The sequence below is a fragment of the Centruroides vittatus genome, unplaced genomic scaffold, assembly GCF_030686945.1.
Source record: "Centruroides vittatus isolate TY-2023 unplaced genomic scaffold, ASM3068694v2 contig_575, whole genome shotgun sequence".
Lineage (NCBI taxonomy): Eukaryota > Metazoa > Arthropoda > Arachnida > Scorpiones > Buthidae > Centruroides > Centruroides vittatus.
In genome coordinates, this window is record NW_027122344.1 from 855,362 (window position 1) to 883,022 (window position 27,661).

The 27,661-nt window shown below is 25.9% G+C and overlaps 1 protein-coding gene across 1 annotated transcript in view; it reads right to left on the reverse strand.

Annotated features, from left to right (window-relative positions):
• The window catches only part of LOC136979051 (bromodomain adjacent to zinc finger domain protein 2B-like), a 280,166-nt gene that overhangs the window by 58,307 nt on the left and 194,198 nt on the right, over positions 1–27,661 (reverse strand). Inside the window, 6 exon segments of the mRNA XM_067274949.1 lie at positions 2,569–2,643; positions 8,741–8,850; positions 14,846–14,950; positions 18,808–18,950; positions 22,904–23,015; positions 23,338–23,415. Of these exon segments, the coding sequence (XP_067131050.1) occupies positions 2,569–2,643; positions 8,741–8,850; positions 14,846–14,950; positions 18,808–18,950; positions 22,904–23,015; positions 23,338–23,415 (623 nt within the window).

The following is a 27,661-nucleotide window of genomic DNA, read 5'->3' on the forward strand; positions in this document are numbered from 1 at the left end:
AAAATTTCCAAAAATGACTAGAAAATTAAGAAAAACAGTATAATTATCCATAAAAAAATAATTTTCTACAAAAGCATTATAAAAAAGTATTAAAATGATTGTTAAAATTAGTTTCAATTTTAAGACCATTTGTCTAGTTTTAAACTTGTTCATTATCATTAATTTTAAAAAACCAGATGCACTGTTACTATTTAATGTAGCTTTAAATGTTTAATTGAATTTTTAAGATGTTTTCAGCATACTTTAATAGAAAATTTTGCAAGAGTGCAAATATTATGGAAATACTTATACATGGGGCATTCCATATATTATTTACACCCATGTTGCAAAATTCATACAATATGTTTTTTTTAAATGGTTCTTTATTGAAAAGAATATAGGTATGTTTTGGCATTTGACATTTCATGAGATATTTTTCACTACATTATTTATAAGTTTTGATAATGATAAAAATATTTTTCAACAAAATTTTTTCTCTATTGTTTGAATATCAGCATGGAAATTTAAAATATTTTTATTGAAATCTTAAAATTTTGACAAAAATTCAATGTTTTTCAAATAGATTCCCCTATTCATGTTTTTTCTAATATTTAAATCATAAAACAACAAATACAATAATTTTCTGCTTTGTTTCATGTTGAAAAAGTTATTAGTTCGTAAGATATAAAAAATAGTACTGATAAAAATTGCCAAGATACTAGCATCTAAATATTGTATCTGATTTAATTTTTAATTTATGAAAACTTAAGTCAAAGTGCCCATTAATTAGTTAAAAAATATATTTTATTAACAATGTTTACACTACATAATTATTATTTGAGATACAATATTTAGATGCTAGTATCTTGGCTATTGTACGGGCAACACTATTTTTTTTTAATATCTTATGAACAAATAATTTTTTATCATGAAACAAAGCAGAAAACTATTGTATTTGTTTTTTCTATGATTTAAATATTTTTAAAAAAATGAATAGGGGAATCGATTTGAAAAACATTGAATTTTTATCAAAATTTCAAGATTACAATAAAAATATTTTAAATTTCAATGCTGATATTCAAACAATAGAGAAAAAAATCATGTTAAAAAATACCGTATTTACTTGCGTATAAGACGAGCTGTGACTTTAAAGATCAAAATAAAGAAAATTAGATTTATTAATACAATTCTAATTTTATTTCATTTAATTACAAGTAAAATATCAAATAACGTAAATGCATGCATTGCCCCGCAAAAAGTACTGGCATTTTAAACTTTAAGGAAAAATCTTGAAAAATCAACAACATAATTTGTTCATGTAAAGCTGGTCAATCAAAAACCTTTTTTGGCCAATTCTTAACAGTTGAATCCACTCTCTGTCGATTAGGGCCACACTTATGAGTTTCTCTGAATCCTGATTTCCGAATAATCATCTGTTTTCACTTGGAAATAGATTAAAATTTATATTGGGCTCCCCTGTGATTTTGGAATTTCAATCTGGAATTCAATTCAAAAGCTTTGCTTTCCCTATTGCTATTCATCTTTACTCCTGACAATATACAGGAACGATTCAAATGACCCAGATAAAATACTTATGTTTTTAAATACAGGGCAGCAAGCATCCGGTAAAAAATGTGAATACACTGTTTACAAAAATTATTTGCGGAAACGCAAAAAATCTTTCGCTCACGCATATAGGACAACCTAGGAATTTGAAGGTAATAAATTAATAAAAACCTCATCTTATATGCGAGTAAATACGGTATTTCAACATATTTTTACTTATGGCATTGCTTAATTACAGATCATTTAAAAACATATTTTTATCATTATCAAAAATTATAAATTATATAGTGAAAAATATCTCATAAAATGTCAAAAGCCAAAACATACCTATATTCTTTTCAATAAAGAACTATTTAAAAAAACATTGTATGAATTTTGCAACATGGGTGTAAATAATATGTGGAATAACCATTATGTATTAATTCATATCCTAATTTTGTTTCTATTTATTCTATTCTATTATTTATTAATAACAGTGCATTTGGCTCTATTTGAAATTACTATCCAATTAGATATTACATGGTTACTACTTTGCATATTTATGATTTTTCATTGAATTTTTCATTATTTAACTTTATGGTCTCACTACTACAGTGGGACCATATAGTTAATTACACAGACAAATTATACATACATATCTTTATAAAAGCAGCAGAAAGAATTATACAGAATATGTCATTAGTAATGGTAGTATCAATAATTATTCTGTAGTATAAAACTACAATAAAATAGATATAGAAATCAAACAAACAGATTTTAAATTAATTTAAAATCTATTTAATTTCTGTAAGTTCCAATCTGTAATGGAGTTTTCATATGAAGAAGCCTTAATTAAAAAAAAGTGTTTAGTTTAAAACATTTTAGATTTGTTTTCTTGTATCATTGATAACACTGTGTATCTCCTAACTTAACTTATTTGAAAATAATTTTGAATAAAATTTATAAACAATAAATTAGTAAAATTAGAAAGCATACATATACAGTAAATATTTTGAAATTACAATTGCTTTCAAAAATACTCACTTTCGAAGATCTCCCTCAATCAACCATTTATCTTTACGCAGAGAATTAACAGCCTCAATATTATTATCTATTTGCCTACAAAAATCAAATGAAATGCAGTTTAAAAAATTTGTGTAGATTTGTAATTATTTTGTACATCTCTATTTAAGTGATTAATTTTAATTTTCTCTGAATGCGTGCTCTAACTTCTTAATAAATTTACTTTAATAGTTTTTAATATATTTGTATGATAAAATTATTATTACAAACTCTCTTATCGATTTCAGATTTTAAAAATTGTACTGAAGTTTAAAACTTTAGATTTTATTCAGGAGAGAAAAATCAAACTTTATTTTACTTAGTACTGCATTTTTGATTTTTCTGAATATGAAAAGGCATTTTTTATCTTAAAAATCAATACTAGAATAGTGAGGTAAAACAAGAGAAACAAAACTTTATATATTTCTACCAGAACCCTAAGAAAAGTGTTAAATAATAACAACTTTAACAAAATAGCATTTTTAACACTTAATATTGTAGTTTGAAAAAGTTTTAAAAAACTTTTGTTTTCTTATTTTACTTGGCTATTCTAGCAATAATGATTCTGAAAATAATAAATATCTTCTTAGTACAAAATAAAATAATTTAATTTTTTACTTATGGATAAAAACTTATAAAAAAATATAAACATTTAGCAATTTACAAAATAACTTATAATTTACAAAAAATAATTAACTTAAAACTCAATAAAAAACATAACAGAAAATTAACTATAGATCATTATTATAGATAGTTTTATAAAACATTACATTTCAGTACATATAAACTTAAAAAACTATTATAATTTACATGTAACAATTTGTAATTTTGTGCATTAAATTATCTAATAAAATTGTAAAAGAATAATAAAATAAATATTAAATACAAACTTAATTAGCTAATCTAAGTTTTTTTTTTTCATTCCTCGGGCTAATATTAAAGTAAAACATAGAAGTAAATCAAATACATATAGGGGAAAAAATGCAACAGTTTTTTGGCATTATAAAGAATTTAATTGAACAAAATTCATAAGTACTTTCAACAGCGTATTATTGTCATCCTCAGATGAGAATGTTCTGTCATAGCACACACAAGATTTGAAACTGCTTCAAATCCCTGAAAGATAGAATACACATTACAAATTTGAAAAGATAATGTATAAACTGTTTCTTTTAAATGGACAAGAACAGCAAAAGGGCAACTTTTTAAATTTTAAACATATAACATATAAGAGAACAAAAATTCAATATGTTTAAAATTTAAAAAGTTGCCTTTTTACTGTTCTTATCCATTAAAAGAAAGTTTGTACATTATCCTTTCAAATTTGTAATGCATATTCCATCTTTCAGAGATTCAAAGCAGTTTCAAATCTTTTATTCTTTGTCAGAAACTTTCTCATCTGAGAATAACCATAATACATTTATGTGAATTTTGTTCAATTAAACTCTTTAAGAATGAAACTGAATTTCAGCATTATAAACATTTTTTCTATTTGATTTTGGCATGAAGTACTTTGAGTTCAATCAAATACATAATTTTAAAAACTTTTAAATAAATTTGAAAATAACTTTACAAATCCCTCCTTTTGTAATTTATAGAATATACAAATTTCTTTATACCTACTTTTTACTTAATTTTTATTGTTTTAAATAATTTTACTGTAACACCCTTTTATAAAATACAGGTATTTTATTATACATTGGAATACAGTTGTCACTATTGTCTATAACAGACATGTAATTTCTATCACTAAGATTTAAATTGTAACCAGATGATGTAAAATTAAAAAGATGACCAACGAGGGACATGTTGTCCAAAACGCATATCCTCAGGAATCAATAAAAATCTGTATATCTATTTTAATTATGTGCTCCTGTACGATTTGTTCTTCCAAGCAATTTTTATGGATATTTATTTGAATATTTTTGTACTAAGATTTTTATGATAATCTACTAGGTAATTTTGCTATCTAACTAAAAGAGCAAAAATTATTATTTCATGAAAGTGCTGTGTATCTTTGTTTTTGTGTGGTCAAGGCATGCATGACCCATGCATTCACAATGCTTCTTTTAAGAGCAAGTTTGAAAAACCCTTCTTTTAATGTGAGCAACATATGGTGAGTGAAATTTAAAGACTATAATAACTAACTATCTGTGAACACACAAAGAAAAACCATCACCATTGTAATCTAATTCATCATAAATAATATCCTAGTACTCTGAAACCAATTTTAAATACATTCTAATCTTAACAGTATAAAAAAAATTCTTTTTACTTTGCAAACATTAAGTTCTCTCTTTCAACTAATTTTTAAAATGAATAAAATAGAAGTAAAACATTAAAAAGACTTGAAAAACTATTTAACTCATATAGATTAATTTTTATCAATTGAAATAATATTAAACTCTTCTCTACTAACAGTAGCACAATTTAAAAAAAAAGAAAAATGCAAACAATTTTTAGAATAATTTTAATTTTAGTAATTAACTATTTAACATTTTATAGCAATTTCAGAAACAATAAAGTAAAAATATTAATATACAAGGTGTAATTATTTGTCAAGAGTAAATAAATATATGATAATTTGGAACACTTTTTCAATGTAGACAATTTATACATAACTACACATTTAAGCACTTTCCAGCATAGTTTTTTTTTTACAAACGTTTTCAGCTCACTTCATAAGTCTGCTTCAGGTCTGTCAAGAATTCCAAAGTTCACTGTTCCAAATTAAAATATTAACAGGTGTGACAACTTTAGTGTATAAATTTTAAAAAAGAATGGAATAATCCTAACCGAAATTCAATTTATAGGCAGATTGCCTCATACTTAAATGCTTATATGTGCTATAACCAAATGCCATGATATACAAATTATTGTGCAATGGCAAAGACAGTAATAATATTAAAAGGCTCCAGGGATATATTTTATCCTCATCACAGATGAAAAATTCAACCATCGTTTAACTACATAGATTCCACCGCCATATCATTACCCAGTAGACTCAGAAGCATAAATATAATATCAACCATAACAAGCCAATAACTGCATTGACAAGATATGCAACAGAGAACAGGTGGTTGCAAATTTGGATGAAGCCAAATTAATAAGACAAATCAATGAGCAGCACCTAAGAAATTTAGAAATGCTGGAGATATAAAGTCTCTTTAACAGAAAAATTTGTAAATCACAAAGATTGTAAATCCTTATATACATGACAAATGATAAGCCTTCCTTAGGTTTTAACAAGTGAGTTGATAACATTTGTCAAAAGAAAAAAAAAACTATGCTTGCAGTGTTTAAAGGTGTTGTTATGTGTGAAGTGAACTAAATTCTAGCTATGATTTAAACTTATCTTCGTCTACTAGTACTTTATCAATTAACAGGACTTATTATACTAGATTTATGAATGCAGTAATTAGGTCTTACAGATCAGAAATAATATTGTTTATTTAAATCACCTATATCCATAAATCCAGTATAATAAGTCCTGTTAATTGATAAAGTACTAGTAGACGAAGATAAATTTAAATTAAGTTAAGGACAAAAAGGTATATTAATTAATCTAGCTATGATTCTTTTAGATTTAATGTAGACAAGATCCAAGTGATTTAAATGTATAACTATGCTTCTTATTAAAATTATTTCTTATTCATATTATTAATTGTTAAGTTTCTAATAAGTAACAATAAGAAAAATAAAATAATCAAAAATATAAAAATAAAAAACACAGTCGTTCTAAAATTCTTAGGCGATCACCATTTTATTTTCTCATGTTCTAGAACAAACTAAGTAGCCTACAAAGAAAGGTCTAACCGTCTATAGTTTGTTCTATTGGGTTGTTCAGAAAGTAATTTCGTTTTTCTCATAGAAAAATAAATGCAATATTCTTATAATAAATAAATATTTTATTGAATTATATATTGACCATTTTGGTCAAATACCTGTTGTCATTGTTTCTGGTGGTAGCATGATTTCACATTCATAAAAATTTTGATCGTTGTTTACAAAAAACTGATCCAAGTGATTTTTGACATTGTATTTCAAGTAAATGTCTTACAGTTAAAAAAAATTTGTTTAGACCAGAATAAGTAATAATCTGAGTATGCCCAATCTGGCAAATATGGTTGGTGTGATAACACATCCCATCTAAGCTATAACAGTTTCTGACGAGTTACCAAACTTGTGTGAAATTTGGCATTATCATGGTAAAACACTACACTTTGTTTGTTGATCAATTCTGGCCTTTTATGTTTAATGATATTACTCAATTTGTTTACTTGATAGCAATACACTTTCAAATCAATTGTTAAATTGTCTGGTAAAAGCTCAAAAACAAATTTCTTTAAAATTCCACCATAGAGAGCATCTCTCATTAATAACATGTGGAACCCATATATCGAGCTTTGAAACGAAACCAATTCGTTTTAAGTACAGTAGAGAACCGAAAATCGGAATCAATTGGGGACTGGGGTTGTTCAGATTAGTGATTTGTTCCGATTACCGATTATGTACGAATAAATATATTAACCTGTCCGATGTTCAAATTTTTCTCCGTTGCGTGTCGCTTCGTGTTGAATTTTTCTCCGTTGTGTGTTGCTTTGTGTTGAATTTTCGTCGATTTTAAGCCTAACGAAAATTTTTATAATAATAATCGAGGCTGTCGTATCGTTAAAAATTATTTCTGCATTTTGTACAAACAAAATAAATATATTGAAGAATATAAAAACATGAAAATTATACTTTAGAAGTATATTTTGTATCAAAAACGTTCGATTCAGCATGACATAGCCCGACTGAAAATCGTTCTGATTACCGGAGTTCCGATTAACGAGTCTCTACTGTAATAATAAACAGTTCAATTTAACAGATTTAATCTCTTACTGATTTCATGTGTTGTTATACAGCAGATTGCTTCAATCAGTACCTTTATTTTGTTTTCATTGGCTTCAAATGGCCATCCAGAATGTGGTGTATCTTCGATATTAAAGTTGCCAGAATGCAATTTTGTAAACCAGTTTTGCCACTCTTTCTCTCAACACATCTTCTCCAAACATGTAACACAATTTTTTCCTTGTTTGAACAGCATTTTGATTTTTTAGTTATAAAAAAGCAAAATATGCCAAAAATGATGCTTTCACTTTTACATATTTGATGGGTCACCGAAAAAAAAAAAAAAAACAATTGTACAGAATCAAACAAAATTTTTTACAAATAAGCCTTAAAATGTCAGCTGTCGAAGTATATAATGAAAATGTGGTTTAAAATCAAATTGGCTGGTAACTAATTCCTCTAGTAATATAAAAAAAAAAAATTACTTTCCAAATAACCCAATAGAACACGAGAAAATAAAATGGCAATTGCCTAAGAATTTTAGAATGACTGTCTTACTTTTATTTAAAAAAAAAAAAAAAAAAAAATTATAAAAATTTATCATCTGATGGAGTCTCAAAAATATAATCTAATTTGACTGAATTTTTATGTATATTTGTTAACAAAGTCTTTGATCCCAAATTGTTCTATCTTTGCTTACTTTCAATTAATTCATTAAATAACATTAACTTACTTCAGAAAAAGGCCATCTTTTTTTTTATTCAAATTAAGTTAATTAATGATCTATGAAATCATTAATATGATTTCACAGATCATTAATAATAACTCAATATTAAATATTAAATAAAAAAAAATACAACTTTAAATTATTTGTGTCAAATTAATAACTTCATTAAAATGATTTATAATTATCTTGAAACAACATGATGTATTATATTACTTAACTTTGTTAATTACTAATTAATTCTATTACCGAATCAATAATAATTCCTTCTAAAAGCAAACTTTAAATGCTTTTTTAAAAGAGTTAGTAATACACAGCAATAAATAAAAACTCCACATATATTTGATAAAATTTAACTTTTTTATTACAAAATAAAATGTAATTAATTCAGCTGCATTAACCTTCTGAAAAATATGTATTTAATTATTAATTAATAATACAAAATTAAGAAATTATGTATTCCAACACTATTAAACAACATTGACAAAATTTTGCTTAACAATAAAGTGAAACACCATTACAATTGAATAAATTAATGTATTAATATAAAAACATATTCCTAAAATGGTTAATTATAAAATTAAATATAATGCTTACCTTATTACTGCTCTACTGCATAATAATTCATTGCATAGAAAAGCCAAAATTTCTGCTTTCTGCATAGGATTCAATGCTAAAAAAGGTCGTTGATTCAGCCAATGATACATCTTTAGAACAGAAATTAAATATTAAATTGCAATTTAATGTCATAAATTAATGCTATAAAAATTAGATAAATAATTATATTGGGGCTGGCAAACCTATGGTATGCAATTTGATGGGTAAAATTTATAGCTTCTTGTGTTTTTCACCTAACCAATTTTGCTACATTATGAAGAATCTAAAATGCAGAAATTGTCACATAATTATTATAACTAATGATAGTTTAAGAGAATGATTTTTTAAATTCAAATTATAATTATATATAATGGTGACAGAAGATTTCTAAAAAACTATATGTTTGACAACTAACACAAGAGACAATCTTGGGTTGAATGAGTCAATTTATTCCATGGATTCCTTAAAATGTTACATTATCTAAATGGCACTACATATATGATATATACTATCAACCACACATGAATAGATACAAAACATAAATTCTCACTGACAAATACACTATTCTTAAAATTGAATTTTGCTTTTTGCTCATATTTTTCTTTAGACTGTGAATTAAATATTTTTAACATGGAAAAAAATTTACAAAAATAGACATCAATATAGCTGACAAATGTTAATGCAAAGTGATTCAAGAATTAGCCTTAGTTACATAAGCATATTAAACTGACTAATAATTATCATCACTCAAAAATTTAAAAGAAAGTAGTTTTATTCAAGATCATTTTTTTCAGTTAAATATAATTTTTTAATAATCTATACCTTCATTTAATATCATTTTAATATTTGGTAATTTTTAAAAAACTACAGGATCAACCATAAAAGAAATGAAAACAATTCAAAGAAAAACCAACACTACAGATTTTCATGAATGGTAGATAAGATTTTATATAAGAAGAAATGATGTTGAGACTGTGTGTTTTGTATTGAAAATCAGCAATTTGCAGATCTGTAAAGCTGAATTATGAATTCATTCATGAATGACTAAATAAAAATTGAGCAAGAATAAAAGGAGCACATTTCTTAGGAACTGATAAAAACAAAATATAATATAATTTAATGAAATTTGTTTTGGACAATTCTATCTCACTATCTACTAGTTTTGAGACAAAAAAATTATCATGCAACTATGCAACTTGAAAAGCTATTCAGTGATATGAATTATATTAAAGAATCATGAACAGAATTAATCTTTTGCGTTTTGATGATTTTCTATAACAGGAAATAATTTTTGAATATATTAAGGATTTGTAACTGAATAAAAATTCAGTAAAAATACAATATTAAAAATGAAAACAAATAGATCTAACATGAGACTAATATATAGATCATAAAAGCATCTTTCTAATTATATTGGTAAGACATATTTTATAAATGAAGTACATTGTTATTAAATTAGATGACAACATGCCCCAACCTTATAATGGCAACAAGATATTAAAGAAAGACAAATGCCTATCAGATGTTCATGCTAGAAAGGAAGAGAAAAAAAGAGAAAAGTCAAATTAAAGAGCTAGAAGAAGGCACCAAAATGTAGAGAAGGGACAAGAACACAGATGGTGTATAAGCACCAACTGGTTTACAATGTAGGAGAAAAAATTTACATATATGACATGATATGCAAAAATTAGTTGACTTAGCAAGTTCACTTAAAAAATACCACAGGATATGAAATAACTAATAAAGAACAACTTTTCAAAAACTGATGCATAACAATTGATAATCCACCAAGTGTAGTAAGAAATTAAGTTTGGAAACTGTTTATTTAATATTAAGGACATTCAATTTCAGTATTTTAACTGCACTATACACAAGAAAATTTCTTGTGTAAAGACTAATTTTAAAAATTTTGTAGTAGTAATGAAAACTAAACAAAATGATCAATTTTATTTCTATGTTGTTCTTTGAAAATAAGACAGTTCCAATAAGACAAGTCCAGAATCCAAAACTTGTTTAATGATATCAAGTGATATTAGGAAATTCAATATATAAAAAATTATATATATACAATGATATTTAGTGACTTAATTAAGACTGTATTTCCCAAAGGTTTGTTTAATGGATAAAATCTGTTCTTTTAATGAGTAAAAAATTTGTCAATTTTATGAATTATATAGTTTTTTCATGAATTTACAGATTAATGTTCCATATAGATTTTTTCCTTGTATTTAAATAATCTAAACACTAAATTATTAAAAAGTTTCATCTCATAACACTAACATAAAACTAAAAATTTCTAAACATGATGTCAGCATTGCTATATATTTAAATAATTTGTTGGAGAAATTGTCAGAAGGTAAAAAATCTTAACTGTCAAAATAATAATAATATCAATAAAGATTATTGAATCAAAACACATTTATTATAGTAAAGACATTTTAAAGAGAAGTAAATTAAATTAATTTTTATTTGGTTATTCTTTTATGTCTTTTTTAGAATAATTTCATCTTGGATAAACAGTTGGTAAAGAAGCTTTGTGAAAACATATTTTGATTTTAACAATTAACTACTAGATATTTATATAATAACTGACCAAGGTTTTTTAAAAAAATTATAGGTTATACGTTATTACTCGTTAGTGATTTTATAGATTTAAATAATTGTTAATGCATATAAACATTTGAAAAATCTTGAAAACCATGAAAAACTAAATATTCATAGTTTTCAAATACAGTGAAACCTCACTTAATGAGCATAATTTGTTCCAGAGTCTTACTCATGATGTGAAACACTAGTTAAGCGAAAAGAATTTTTCCAAGAGAAATTGATGTAAAATATGATAGTGTGTTCCATGCCGAAAAAAATACTCAAATATTTTATGTATAATGTTTATTCAGAGAAAATTACACAATAAACATTATTAAGGAGCATGAATCATTATCATCTTTTCTTCTAGTGTGGAATGAACCAACCTGAAATGCAAATTCGATTTGCAGAAACTAAAAAAAATTCAAATAATATGTCTGATAAACATGCCAAATGATATGCAAAATTCTTGGGCAATGTAAAGGCTATAATTAAAAATTAGAAATTAATTAATTTGACAAGAGGTGGGTAGTTATGTTACCATCTCATATTAAATTTAATAATTATAAATAATTAATTTTTAATTTAGACATTTCTGGAATTTAATTTGGAATCTGTTATTCAATTTAATACGAGATGGAAGCATAACTGCCTACCTCTTGTCAAATTAATTAATTTCTAATATTTAATTATAGCCTTTACGTAGCCCAAGAATTTGACATATCATTTGGTGTGTTAATTATATAATGGGCTATGGCTGTTGATGTAATATGTCCAAACACAAGTTTTGGAAAAATGTGTAATCACAAGCGATACTAAGGTGCTAGCTGAATGAGTGCTAAACACAGACTGATGGAGCATGCACACAATCTGGGACTTCTCCTCTCCTGGCCACTCGTTATACGTAATGTCATTCGCTAAGTGAGTCATTTTTTCACAATTTATTTTGCTTATTAAGCAAGGTTCCACTGTACACAGAATTTTTAATGGCTAGCAATTTAATCCATGAACAATTCTCAAGCGATTTAACTCAGTTCAGTCATTTGAAAAAACTGACAAAATGCCAGGTTTATAAGTTTGTTGTGTATTATTCTTGCACACTACAATTACATTAACATTAACAAAAAAAGTTATTTTTCTTGCATTTTAATTATATATTTTTTATTATAACAATTTGAATTCTAATCAATTTCTATTATAAATTGTTTAATCAAAAACATATATAAATTTTCAAATAAAACAAATAATATAATATTAATTAATAATTCTTTTTTTATTTGTAAAACTCATTATTTATCTCTTATCAAAAAATAATTAATCACAGTGTTGTTCACATTGGTAGGCATTGGTTTGATAGGAAGAAATAATTTATTATTGCATTAATTTTTGCACTCAATCACCAAAGGGTTCACCAGCCCTAATCTATCAAAAAATAAAGTTAATTTAGAATCAAATATTTAGACATTATAACAAATACAGACAAACTTCAATTTAGTGTCACCATTTATTTGCTTCTGAAATTGGTACTAAATTGAATGTGCCATAACAAGAAACATCATCCAAGTAGCCTTTTCTGGTTTTGATGATTCTTACACATATTTTAGAACATCAAAACCTAAGAGATAAATTTTTTCTATTGGTATTTTGTTAATTTAGTTACAAAGAAAGACCTTGGCAATGTCAACAATAAAATAAGGTTCCATTTAATTCTCCATATATGACTTCCTGTGTAACTACATTAACAAAATTAATATATCTTTAGTAATTTTGGAAAGAAAAGGGTACAAGTGGACTTTTGATTCAACCTGTATATTGAAATGTGCATTAAGTATTGACTTCTATCAATATTTTCTATCACTAAAAAAGTGGATATAATGCTGTAGGTGTTGTTTCACTTAAAAGAGAATTTTCAACAAAAACACAAATATGTGTAGGCCTAAACTTAATTCTGACCTGCTTTACAACATACATTTTTCAAAAACTTTTGTTAAAGCTTTGGTATCATAATGATTTGCTATAAACTAATATTGCTGCTATTGCTGATATCTGGCATCAAACCTAATCCTGGACCTCTGCAGAAAACACCTCCTAGAAGAGGAAGACCACCTATTAACCGTTCAAATCAACCGTCTAACTGTGCAAAATCATCTGGATCCGAGGTAAATCTCATAACTGAATATACAGAAACAAGAAGAACAGTTTCTCCAAATACTTCAGGTGAGAACTCTAAATCTACTAATTTAATCGAGTCAACTAATCCAGAGTCATCAGACATCTCAACTACAGAGTTATGGTTATAGATTGTCGAACTTATTACGGCTAGCAACCAAAAGACTGATAATCAATTTACGTCTATTCGAGAAGAAATTAATAATATTCACAGTGAAATAATAGAATTCAAAAAACAACTACAACTGGTGAATAAAAAATATGATAAAATTGAACTAGATTTGACTAAACTGCATACTTATAATGAACAAATGCAATTTAGACTGGATGCTATGACTAACTCTATTAATAATAATAAGCTAATAATTTATGATTTTACAAAACTTTTGTCTAAATCATAAAATTTTTAAAGGTTTTGAAGAATACATAGAGATGATTAGACTCCCCATAAAAATTTTTCTAAATATCAATAAAACTACATTTTTGATTACTCATTATAAGTATTTTCATGTTGGTTTTATTCAAGGTGAATAAGTATTTCTATATGAAACTATAATACCACTGTTGGTAAGCCCAACTTTAATATCACCTCTAAAAACATTTTCTGCTGAATAAAAAACTAGGAGCAAGACATTATTTTTCTATGTTCTACAACATCTATAAAAATCATCAAAATCAGAGGAAGACAGGCGATGTTACTTATAAGCTATAACACTTCAAGCAATACAAATTGTGTAGATTGAGGTATTGTGTATAAACATTTGAATTTGAGAATTTGTCATGTAATGTGGTGATGATAATATCATTTTTAGTGAAAAATTATATCATTATTTAAAGAAACTGAAGACTTCTCTACTTAATATTTATGGAAAAATCCACTGACAAGTACTCATTGGCACTTTATGAGAGTGGAACTATATTGAAGTTTGAATGTAGAAAAGAAAAAATATTTATATAATAGTTTATAAAATAAATTTTATTAAATATTAAAATTATATTAAAAGTACATAAAATTTGATAAAATCTTAGCTATCTCTTTTGCTATTCTGACTATTCATTTGAGGTAAAATGTGAAATATAATAAACTAGTGTTTAAAAAAATCAAAATGGATTTAAAGTAGTTTTTAAACACCAGTTTATTGTTTTTAACATTTTACCTCGGATAAAGAATCGAAATAGCAAAAGAGATAGCTAAGATTTTATCAAAGTTTTATCAAATTTTATATACTTTTAATATAATTTTAAATTAAAAAAAATTGACTTTGGTAAAAATATATAAAAAAAGAGTTGAGTAATTGCTCTTATCCTTTTTTTTAAAATAGTTTAAGTAAATATAATTAGCATAAATACCTCACTATTTTTATTTTGGGCAATAACATATAGCCTCAATACTTCAGAAACACTGCTGTTCGTTATGTCAACATCACGAAGGTGTTGACCTAGAACACTGATTGCCTATGAAATATAATTTGTTTTAATGAAGGAGTATAAAAAATTCCATTAGTCAAATATAATAAACTCATTAACAACAAAATTATTCATTGTGACATCATCACAATAAATAATTGCTACTATAAATAAATAAATAATTAATAAAAATAATATTAAGACATTGTCACAATGCCAGGCTGCAATTTTTAATCATATTTTTATTTTATTTTAAATATGCGCTCTCCACCTCAAATGAGCAGTGGCTCATCCCTGTAAATCATATTTTTCCTTTAACAATAGAGTCATGCTGGTTATCTATCTAACAGCTTTTGAGGAAAATTTTTGAATTAAAATTATATGACTTCTGGTTTGCATCAGAAGCTTGTATATAGTTAATCAGGGCCTTCTGCCCCTAGGTTTCCATATCTGGTCTTGTCTTTCATCTATCTAACTCCACTCTCAAAATTAAGGAAAGCCAGACAAACTGACAGTTGACAGTGGGAATTTATAGGTCTACAGTATTTTCAAATTGCAACCCAATTAATAGTTTTAATAAATTTTATTAATTTATGTAATTTTCTATGAGGTTTATTATACAGTAAAATCTGTAAAAGGAAGTTCTTCTAAGATGAAATACTGAAAGCTGAAAAATTAGAGTTATTTTTATCATCAAATTTTCCCACAAAATATCCTGCCTAAAGTAAAACCTGTAGAATATGAACAAAAAGTTCTATGCTTTGTACATCTGTGACTAGTTTGAACCTGTCAAGGACAAAACTTAAATATTAAATCATAAAGACTGGCATAAAAATCAAATCTATCAATATTTTACTTACATAAAAACAGACTTAGGCCCAATGACATATTGATACACAATGGTACTTACAAACTACAGTCAACAAAAAATTAATATTAGACATTGAGATTAATGTATTAAAGTATGTGTTTTATTTATTACTATCTGTTTTAAATGCTTACTTCAATTTGCCAACTGTTTAAATTTACCGCAAAGGAATGTTTTTGTCCTGTTTTAGGACAGAAAATTCAGCTTCCTAACAAATATAAGTCACTGTTCAAATTTAATTCAAACTTTTATACCATTTATGACAGATTAAACAATATTTAAAACATTTTTGTTCTAATTTGTTAAAACAAACCAAATGCATGCACAGTATTAACATCATTTTCCAGACCAGTTAAAGTATGATTTTTCAAATTTTTCTTATATCAAACTGCTCCTTCATTCTGTCCTGAAGCATTTAACTATATTCTCTCAATTTCTTGTTTCTAGTACCCCTGTCCATCTGATGTGCAGTTTTATTGAGTCTTGTGCATTAATGATGTTTATATTCTTTTTTTAATATGTAAATGAAACATTATTCCAGAATTCTTATATTTTTAATGTCATACCAGCTTCTAAGTACTACAGGTTGTTTCCAACAAACAGAACTTCTTTCTCTAGAATCCATTGCATTAAAATCATGCTGTTTGTGGAGTATCGGGTCATCAATTTGAAATGCTCGTTGACCCTGAGATTCATAAATCTAAGTGGATCCTATGTATAAAAATTTGTTACTCTCTTTGCTTAATCTGATTTCATAACTACTGGCTTTTTAAGTTCTTCCACTGCCTCTTTGTCTATTCTAATAACTATCTGTATGATTAAGGGTAATCTTTTAATCACTACTTGAATGTCATATTTTTTCACTAACAGTGCTATCTTTCCTGCTGTAGTTTTGCTTGACATTATGCATTGCTTTTTAATTTCCTTCTTTTTTATTTAAGTTGTAGAACCTTTTTTCCTAATGGGCCAAATTAGAAATTTAGGTATATACAATGGGCCATAAAGGTACTTTATATACCATATATCTCGGCAGACAAGATGACCTTCAGATAAGATGAGATATAAATTTTCGTCAAAGTTTTATAGTTTTAGCATATATCTGTCCTATAAGAAGATGACCTCCAAACTATCAATGGCCTAGTTTAGATCAGCAATCATCATCTGGATAATAACACTGTATAGTGTATACGGAATTATGTCCTATTTGTAATTTTTTGAAAGAACATCAAATTTTATTTTCTTGCATCTGGCAGCAATGCCTTGCAATTGCTGCAAACATTCACACTGATACAGGCATTCGAGTAATGTCCTTGACTATTCACAAAAACATCGAATGGGCTATTCTATTTTGTGGGCATACTCTACTCTTTACTAGTATAATTACGGTTTGTCCGTTTTACTATAATGGTTTTAATTTATATAAATTTCAATCTAATTTTTTTTTGTATCTGTCCTATAAGACGACCCTGGATTTTTAGGGCGGTTTATTATTATTCAACTATCGTCTTATCTGCCAAGATATACAGTAAATATATGTTTTTAAAAAGTTCAAAATGTAAATATCAAATTTTAATAACAAATATATATATAATTACAAAAAATACTGTATTATTGACAGTAAAAAAAGAAAAATAAATTCAATGCAATTTTTGACATTGCCTTCCTTTAATAATATTGTCAATATCTGCTTTTATGGTACTAGTCTTAATTTTAAGAATGTTAGTTAAACGAGAATCACTCAACCTATTTCTTTCAGCAGTTTTGATGTTTTTAATGCACAAAAAGAATTATTTATCATAGTATGTACTACCCCACATGCACAACAGTTCTCTACATAAAACAGTTTTCTAACACCAATTACATCATTATGACAAAGTATATTCAGTGAAACAAGAATAATTTTTACAACATACTTTACCAAAGTAAATGAGAATATACCTATAAAATTTCAGGTGCAGTGGGCTGCAGGTTGGACATCCCTGATATAGACCATAAAAATACACCTTATGTTGCTGAAATAATTTATTTAAAGCTAAACTAACATTTTCAGCCTATTTAATAGGCCATCCTCAAGTTAAACGAGAAAATTAGAACAACTGTGTTCTAAAATAGAATACATAAATTTAAATACAAAAAGTAATGGAAGATAAGAAAATAACAAAAAAATGTATATATGTACATAAATATAAAAGAAAACAAAACTCAGATATAATAATAAATATCAAGTAATAGCATTGTATAAAATAAAACAGAATACTAAAAATGTATAACTAAAGCATAAATTAGAAGTTCTTAAAAAAACTCTTAACTAAGTATTTCCATGCAGATTGTAAATCTTCAGCATCTCTTGCATTGATGCATGTATCTTGTAGCTTGCTCCTATAAATTTCAGTTTTTTCTGCACTCATTGCTAAAGTTGGGGAATACAAGGACTTAACAATATCTGCTTTCTCCAATTTTACTATAGAGCCCTCAGCCTGTGCCATCTGAGATAATACTGTAGCACTGGATATCTTCTTGACATTATATTTGTGTTCTTTAAGACTGACCCCCAAACTTCTTCCCAAAATAAAGTTTTTAAAAACAGTTTAGATTTGCTTGATTCTGATTACTAGAAAGTGCCTGATTTTTTTGATTCCTGATTCAGATTAATTGTCCCACCACTAATTACAAGGAACAGCAAAGACAGAAGAAAAGTCTTCTTTTCTTGTCTTTGCTATTGAATACATAATGAAAAAAATATAGCTTCAATCAGTCACATAAAAATGATAAAATTATTTGTTGTAAATGCTTCAAATATTTATGTAAAATACACTGTCTTATTACTGTCAAAATGATTAAAAAATAATATTACGTAATTTTCTTTTAAATAAATATTTTCTATATCTAATTCATTTCATTATCTTTAATGACTCAAAATTACAAAAAGGTATTTTATTGATTGTTATCAGATCTTATTGACTTGAATGTAATAATTGAAACATAAACACAACACAACAGAAAGGTTAAAAATTAATAATTACATAAAAATACATACTTCTGGACAATGTGGAACTCCAGGATCACTAATAACACAGACTAATAAATGATGAATAACAGAAAGTAATTCTTCTTCTGTTTTTTCACTATGATTTAATAAGGCCATTTGTAAAGTGTTTAAAGTTGGAAGATTTTCCATATCTGAAATAAAACTATTACTATAAATATACTTTGTAAAAACTTAAATAATTTCTAATATAATTTTACACACACATTAAAAAATAAATTTTCAGATTATATATATATATATTAGTATAAATCAATAAATAAAAAAGAGAAAAATGAAATTATATAGTAACTAAATGGAGATGATCGATAAAAATCAATTAAAATTTGTGATATCAACATATATGTACCTTTTCAATTTAGATTCATCTTTAGATGCCTTATACAAAATCATATTTTAATTATCCCTTTTCTCTAATTGTATTTTTTATCCAATTTTTAAAAACAACAGAATGCCTTTATTTTAACACATAATATATTAATAGTATGGAATAGTATTTATATGTCTTACAAGGAATCAGACCAAAAAATATATATACAGTAGAGCATCGATTATCCGACTTAATTGGGGACTGGGGTTGGTCGGACAACTGAAAAGTCGGATAACCGAAAAGTATGAAAAAATACATTATTAGTATAGTGTATTAGGCCTGGTTTAAATACTAGTCTCCCTTTCATGGTTGAGCCAGTGCTGCCAGCTAAAACATGCAAAAATTTAACAAAAATAATATTAAAGTAGCCAAGACATAACCAAATATTGTAGCGCCACACCACTAGGAGACATTTGAATTTGCCGACTAGAACGCGGTCGGTTAACCGATAAGTCGGTTAATCGGGGGTCGGATAATCGATGCTCTACTGTATAATCAAAATTTATGCTAAGATGCACCTCAAAATAGCAGAAATAATAAATTTTATGATAAATTTATAGTATTATAATAACCAAACTCTTACTCAGCAGAAAGAATAATATTAAAATCATCATCAAACCAACTTTTGCTGCTGAGACACATTTATTTGCTATATACTGCCTATATAATGTTTTCAGCCTAATGCAAAGGGCCATCCTCAGGTGCCATATTTTGGAATGTCAGTTACGAACTGTTCCAAAATAGAATACAATAAATATGAATGTAACATCCAATAACTTATAAAAGTAATATAAAAATAAAACTACAATTGTAAGTTTTAAATAAAAAATATATAGTAAATGTGGTAACTAGGAGTTCCTATAAAGAAGCTTTTTTTTTTCCCCAATGAACTTCTATGACAATGGTAATCTATCTACATTTCTTGCATTAATACATTTATCCTCCATATAGCTCTAACACAATTTATTATCAAAAATTGAAATATTATACATTTCAATTTATAAGAGCGGGTTGTAGGACAAATATATTAATGCAAGAGATGCAGACAGTTTACCATTGACATGAAATCTCATTGAAAAAAAAAAAAATTCTTTATATGAATTCCTAGTTATCACATTTACTAAGATAGATTTTGTATTTAAAATTTACAACTCTAGTTTTATTTTTATGTTAGAATTTAATGTTATTTTTAGGTTACTGCCAAAAAATTAAAAAAAAAACCGTTTTTTTGCGATAATATTTTTATTTACTAACATGTTGATCATTTGTATCAAATCACATTACACACAACAATTATTCAAATTAATAAATACAACTGAGCAGCTTATATAAATAAACATTAGTCATAAATAGTCAATAGTATGGTCAAATAATTGTAGAAAAACATCAATGCTCTAAAAAAAACACACAATAATCTCATAATTACTATTTGGTTCTGTCACTATTTTTATTTTTACTTATCAACTCAAAAACTTGATTCTTCATGGAATTGATAAGATTTTGGCTCCCATACTTCCATGTTTGTCACCTTAAGTTCATTAACAGTGCTAAACTGTTGTCCACTGCTGTAAACCTTTTCTGCAAGAAGCTCCAAAGATTCTCAATTGGAGTGAGATCTAGGCATACAGCCCAGATCTCACTCCAATTGAGAATCTGTGTGTTTTCAAAAATAATATTATGATATCTATTATCTTTATCAGAAAGAAAATGGTATATAAATGAACTCAATAATGAAAGTAAACTTATAAATGCAATTCTTTACTACTAAAGGAATAGGAATGTTTTAAGACTAACATTAAACAATATACAATTTAATCTGATTAACAGAGCATTGCATAAAGGAGCATTTTAACTTAAGAAAGCACTGTCCCATGTTTCTAATTTTCTCCTCCATGTATTACATTACTGTGCCTTCCTGTTAACAGAGCACTGGATAGTAGGACAATCTGTTTAAACGAGTGCCATGTCAGCAGCAATTTTACAGTAGCAGTCTGCCTAAGGGTGCACTATTCTAAAAAAGATTTATAACAATTTTTAAAGATTTTTAAGTTATAGGGGTATGGTACATTTTATGGTACATTGACACACATAAACAGGGTAATATAGGCCGTAGTATAGGTAACAGAACACTCTATACTATGGTACAGTACATGTAATGTAGAGATTTGGCTAAATCTTCAATGGTCAGTTTTCTAATACATAGACAGTCAAAAAATTTCTTAGAGTTGTAATGAAGAAGTTTTATTAGACATACATATGAGAAGCAATTAATTATTAAAAAGTTATCATAATATGCATATAGTATTGCCTCATCCTCATATTAAATGGATGAAGCAAGAAGTTATTAGGACCAGATTTCAAAGGTCATACGACGTTACTTTAAAGTAGTAATGTACTTATTTGGTTTTATACTGTATGTCCCATTAGAGAGCATTTAGAAATTTTGAAGAAATGATGTTCATATCCTTTCCGATAAGCCACCTACTGTATTTCTGGAAGAAGTGAAAGTAATGTGACTGGTAAATATATTTTATTTACTAATATAAAATGTTTTGTAAAACAATAAAATTGATGATATAAGAATGAAAACTACTATGTAAATACTATAAAATTATGTAATAATGAATTTTAACATATCTAAGCCAGTTATAAGTTATATAGAGCTTCTAAAACATAAAAGTGGACAGAATCTAATACCATTAACAACCTTCTGTGTGATCTTGTTACTTTGAATAGGTGAGCAGTCCTGATAAGGGAGCTTGACCCAGCAATCCCAAAGACATTCTCTGGACTTGACTATATAAATAATGCTCCATTGCATATTATTAACTTTAAAACTAGCCAAAACCAACAGAAAATATTTTTGTTTACTCCATTCTGAAAAAAATCTGTATAATTTGCAATATAATAGTCTAAATAATAAAATTTCTTTATATATCATTAATTTGTGAATAAAAGTTTCAGTGTAATATAAAATAATAATGCAAATAATGTCAATAACAATTTTAAAAAAATATTATTCCCAAGAAATTTTTAGTCACCGACAAGTTCACATTAAATATTAAATAATCAAAAATTCTACAGTGGATCTGGTTCATTATTTATTTCTTTTAATTATATATCCTCTGTAATAAACACATAACTTGAATAAAGTCCATTCATGAATAAGGAAATTTACTTCATTTTCCCATTATTCTGTTGAATATTTTATTAGGTATTAACCTATAAAATATTCAACAAAACAATGGGAAATGACAGTAAATAAAATATATACAAAAATTTAAATTATCATCATAATTCACTGAATATAAAAACTTAACATATTTTACCAATAATGTTGAAAGAAGTTCAAGAACATTAAATTAATTTTTAAATAAAAATATAATTAATTATTATATATAAGTTTGAATTAATTTTAACTGTTTTAATTTTTAAAAATATTAAAATCTGCTCATTGTAATTACTTTCTAATTTATTTATAATTACAAAATATTTCATGTTAAGATTTAAATTCTAAAGCATTTGATATTATATATAAGTATATATTGATATATAAGTAAGTTTCTCAAGACTTGAAATTTTGATAATTTATCTGAATGATTTGTTTTATTATTTTATTAACTTAAACCAAACAAATTATATAGAGTTTGACTAAGTCTCTTATTGAAATTTTCATCATTATGTCTTAACTAGAAATTAACAAACTAAAAAACTTACCAAAACCAAGTGTTTCACCGAAGTTGTGAAGAAATTCAAATACCATCATAATATCAGCAAAAGCTTTTCCTGCTAATTTAACACCAGGAATGCGATTCAAAGTGGGAAGTGGCTGAAAAATTTCATATTTTAAGTATATAATTTAAATTTATGATAAAAATCTATTTACATTATTAATTGAATTTAATTCTTATATGAAAATTATTTTAGTTATTAATTATAACATACTAATTCAATTAAGAAAGAAAAAAAAATATCATTTCAAAATAAACAAAAATATTTTAAATGTAACATAATTAAATATGATACTAAATATATTCTAATTAAAAAATTTCTAATATTTTCTTTTAATTCATTCATATTAATTAGCTACAATAATTTTTTATAATTATTATAAATTAAAATTAAATTAATATTTAAAATTAATTACATACAATATTATCTTTCAAGCACATATCTTCAATAGGCTTTTTCATTTCTCTTATTATTTGTAATTCTAATCTCCTTTGTTCCTAATAAGTATAAAAATTAAATATATTTTAAAAAATTATTTTTTACTAAAAATATTTAAAATCTATAAATGTCAACCAACATAATATTTTTACAAATACAACTATAAAACTGTTAGTTAAATGTTTGTTTCTCTTTAAAAGAGATTCATAATGAATAATTTAATCATTTTTATACATAAATTTCATATTCATTCTAAACAGAGGCTTTTTTTGAAAAAAATCAATAATTAAAAATTCAATAATAGATACTCATTAAATTTATATTAACTGAATTTAAAATATTTTTATATTGATTTGTTTTAAATTGTGATTCTGTTTTAATGTTCCATGATTTTATTGCTTTTATAAATAGAAAAACAAAATTTACAAGAAAATATGACAAAAAATATGTAAATAAAATAAAATAAAATAAAAATAATAATATATTCAATAGCAATTCTAGATTTGAAACTACTAATTTTGATATGAAGGTATATCAATTTTTTCAATTAGAGTGAGATGTATATGAATGTTAAAACTGGAATTCATTTAAGAAAACAAACTTTGAAAGTTTAAATAAAACATGCAAGAGCCGTCGCAATGCATTGGCAAAAGGACAAGTGCCAAGGGCACGAAGGACACTAAGTGCCCCTCATGCCTCGCAAACATTTATGCACTGTGGACTAAAAAACTAATATATTGCCAAGGGCTCCATAAACTACTGCTTTGGAGTCGATTACAAATTATTTTCCTTTAAGAATATAATAAATTATTTCTAATTCTCTTTAACAAAAACAGATTCAAATTTAAAATTTTCCATTTTAAATCTACAAATGTGATCAAGATTGATTATACTAATTGAATATGCTTTTTGCATAAATTAAATTAGTTAACTATTAAAATAAACAATGGAATATATTTTGGAATATATAATAATGGAATAAATTTTAAATAAAAATGTTCTTCTTATGGAATTATATCTTACAATTAAAATAAATTACAGGTACTCCTCACTTTATGACCTATCTGCTTAACAACCACTTGAGTTTTGACTTGCAATTCAGGGAACCCCTTTTTCAGCTTGAGTGTTGGTCAGTGGCGAATGGTTACATGCGCACTAAGCATACTATAATAGGCTTGCACGTACTATAATAGTCTTTTTATGAATAAATTTGAAGTTTGTTGCATAATTTGTATAATTTTACAACGATCCTATATTCCCGGTGTAAGCTCCTCACTTATCGACTAATTCACTTAACGACGTAGTCGTCGGAATGGAACTCGATCGTAAAATGAGGAGTACCTGTAAACACATTTTCAATCACTCAAACATTTTCATTATGAATCAAAAAACATATCATTGGGATGTTTATTAATAAACATCCCAAAGTCCGATGAACTGATACTAAACCAAACAACTGTCATAATTAATCGAGCTATTATTTTGCTATTATTAATACCAAATTTACATAATATCTAATTATTAATAATAGTCCGATTAATTATGGCAATTGTTTTGTTTAGTAAAGAAATTATTCTTAATTTTAATTAAAAGTTGTTTAAATATATTCAAGATTGATTAATTTGAATAATTATGAATAAAATGTTTAATCAATAAGTCCTAATTGAACTGAAAAATTGGTTGCTTTCAACAACTTTTGATTCTAATCTAATGTTCCCTTAAAATATATGTTTTCAGATGATTATAAGATGTTATAATTTAACATTAGATCAGAGTGGATAAAATCTTCTAAAACTCATTAGATAGCTTTTGACACTTTTTGAATTGATGTGCTTTATGTTAAAAAACTTTTGTTTCTAACTTTTAGATATTGCTCCAATATATGATAAATTATGTGCAATGATGGAATGTTTTACAAAAATCTTATAAAACCTCAATTTTTCTGAAAATATTAGAGCAAGTTTTTATTATAACTCATAGTAAGACAGCAACTTAATTGGTAAGTAATAATTAAATTTCCCAAAAATTGAGAGTAATTATAATGCAATACTGCCAATAAATGATATCAAAACTAAGATCAGCTTTTCTGGTTTAATTTAATTCCTCTACTGGATATAATGTTTCTGAATTTAATAAGGATATTAATCTTAAAAATAAGCTTTTCACCCATTCAGTAAGGCCTAATAGATTTTTCTTTCATATAGGCATCAATACAGGAATCTTTTTATCACTGATTTGGACTAGAACTTGAGTCTACAGAGCAGTAATCTGGTGTCTTTACCATGTTAACCATTCAGTTTAGTGGTTGAATGGTTAACATAGTAAAAACACCAGCCTATTATTGAATTATTGACAATTCTTCTCTAGTCACTTACAGAATTGACTATAACATACAAATTCTATAAATTAATGCTGAAAGAACCATATTTTTGTGTTTCTCTAGATGGAAGAAAGTATATGAATATGCATTATTTGTAACAGTATATTTAATTTATGAAAATATTTTAAATAATAAGCCTAAATTGGAGCAATAGATGTGTAAGGTAGTTTTAGATTATTCCTTATAGAAACAATCATATGCAAAGTAATCTGAAACTTATAAAAACCTCTAGTTTCTAAAAGAAAATTTCTCTTTTGATTTCAAGTAAATATAAATTAAAATGATTTTTCTTAACTATATACGATGACTAGCTTCTCTTACTTTTAAGAATTGAATTACATAAAAGATACAAATAATAAACATGCATATAGATAAAACTGATTATGTCTTTTTTTTATGCTGTTTACTTTTAACTTGTGAGGAAGCAGTAGGACTAACAGAGAGTAAGAAACAGACAAGTGGTAGTGTGAAAAATGCCACTTCTTGTGGCTACATCTCTGCTTATAGAGAAAAGTCTAAGAAAGCATAAAGTGTAGCTGATATTATTGTAACAGTTATAAAACTTTTAAAAATTTAAGAAAAACTGAACTAATCAGTAATAGATATATTACTAGAAGATCCAATTACAGTGGTACTTTGTACTTTGAATGACTAATTTTGAACATTCCAAAGTTCAAACACTAAATTTAGGAAAAATTCAACTTAGAGTTTGAGTAATGCTTCAACATTCGAACTGGATGTGCAGTGAAAAAAAAATGCACTTGCTGTGTAAATGCCATCTGTTGTGCATCCAAGTTGTCTCTTGCTGTGAAAACATCTCTTGCATTACACTCATGTTTTTAGTGCTTTTTTTGTTTTATTTTCGATGTGTTTAGTTATGTAAATAATCCCTATCTATTAACCATGGCATCCAAGAGTGTGGAAGTAACAAAGCCTACGAGGAAGGTTGTAGTATTGACAATTGAGGTAAAAAAAAAAAAAAAATATATCAATATTTTTTATTATATTTAGAAGATATCAATATTATACAGTACCCATACAATTTAGTTATATATAATATATAAATAAAACCAACAAAAACGAAACAGCAGAGTGTTCATGTTCGTCCAAGCAAATCGCTCGGACAGGTCGATTTTATTCTCGAGGGGACATCTTATGCAATAAAGTTTTTGTGAATCTGAATATTAACTAAACAAACATTTTTTTTTCAAAATAAATGTTTGTTTAGTTAATACAAAATAAATGAGTCTTGCTTGGACGAACACGAACACTCTGCCATTTCGTTTTTGTTGGCCTAACCTGTATATTTATATATATAAAACTTATTGTGAAGCATGAAAGTGGGATACTTGAAGTGGATCTTGTGGCCATGTTTAAGATGCTGAAGTTGAATGTGTGTACTATTCTTAAGAACAAGGAAACAATACAAGCAAAAAATGTGGCTAAAGGTTGACAATATTGACCTCCAGGAGATCATACAAAATTGAGTAAATAAACTCTTAGTATGGATAAATGAGAAACAAATGGCTGGTAATATCTCAGAGAATTTTTGTGAGAAAATCCAAAAACCTGCACAGTCATCTTAAGAAACAGAATATCACCACTCCTCACTAAGTACAGTAAATGTAAATTAAAACATGAAAGCAATAAATAAAATACATAATTATTGTATAATTATGTATTTTATTTATTGCTTTCATGTTTTAATTTATTATTTAGTGCATTTAATTGTGTTATTTTTACTTTATTTGCTATTTATCAAAATAGTTATTGTTTATGGTCTGCAAACAGATTAATTTACATCCCATTATTTTTAATGTGAAAAACAATTCAGAGTTCAAATGGTCTCTTGGAATAAATTAAATTCAAAGTATAAGGCACCACTATATGACTTGATGTCATACATAGAGTATTTATTTAAAAAT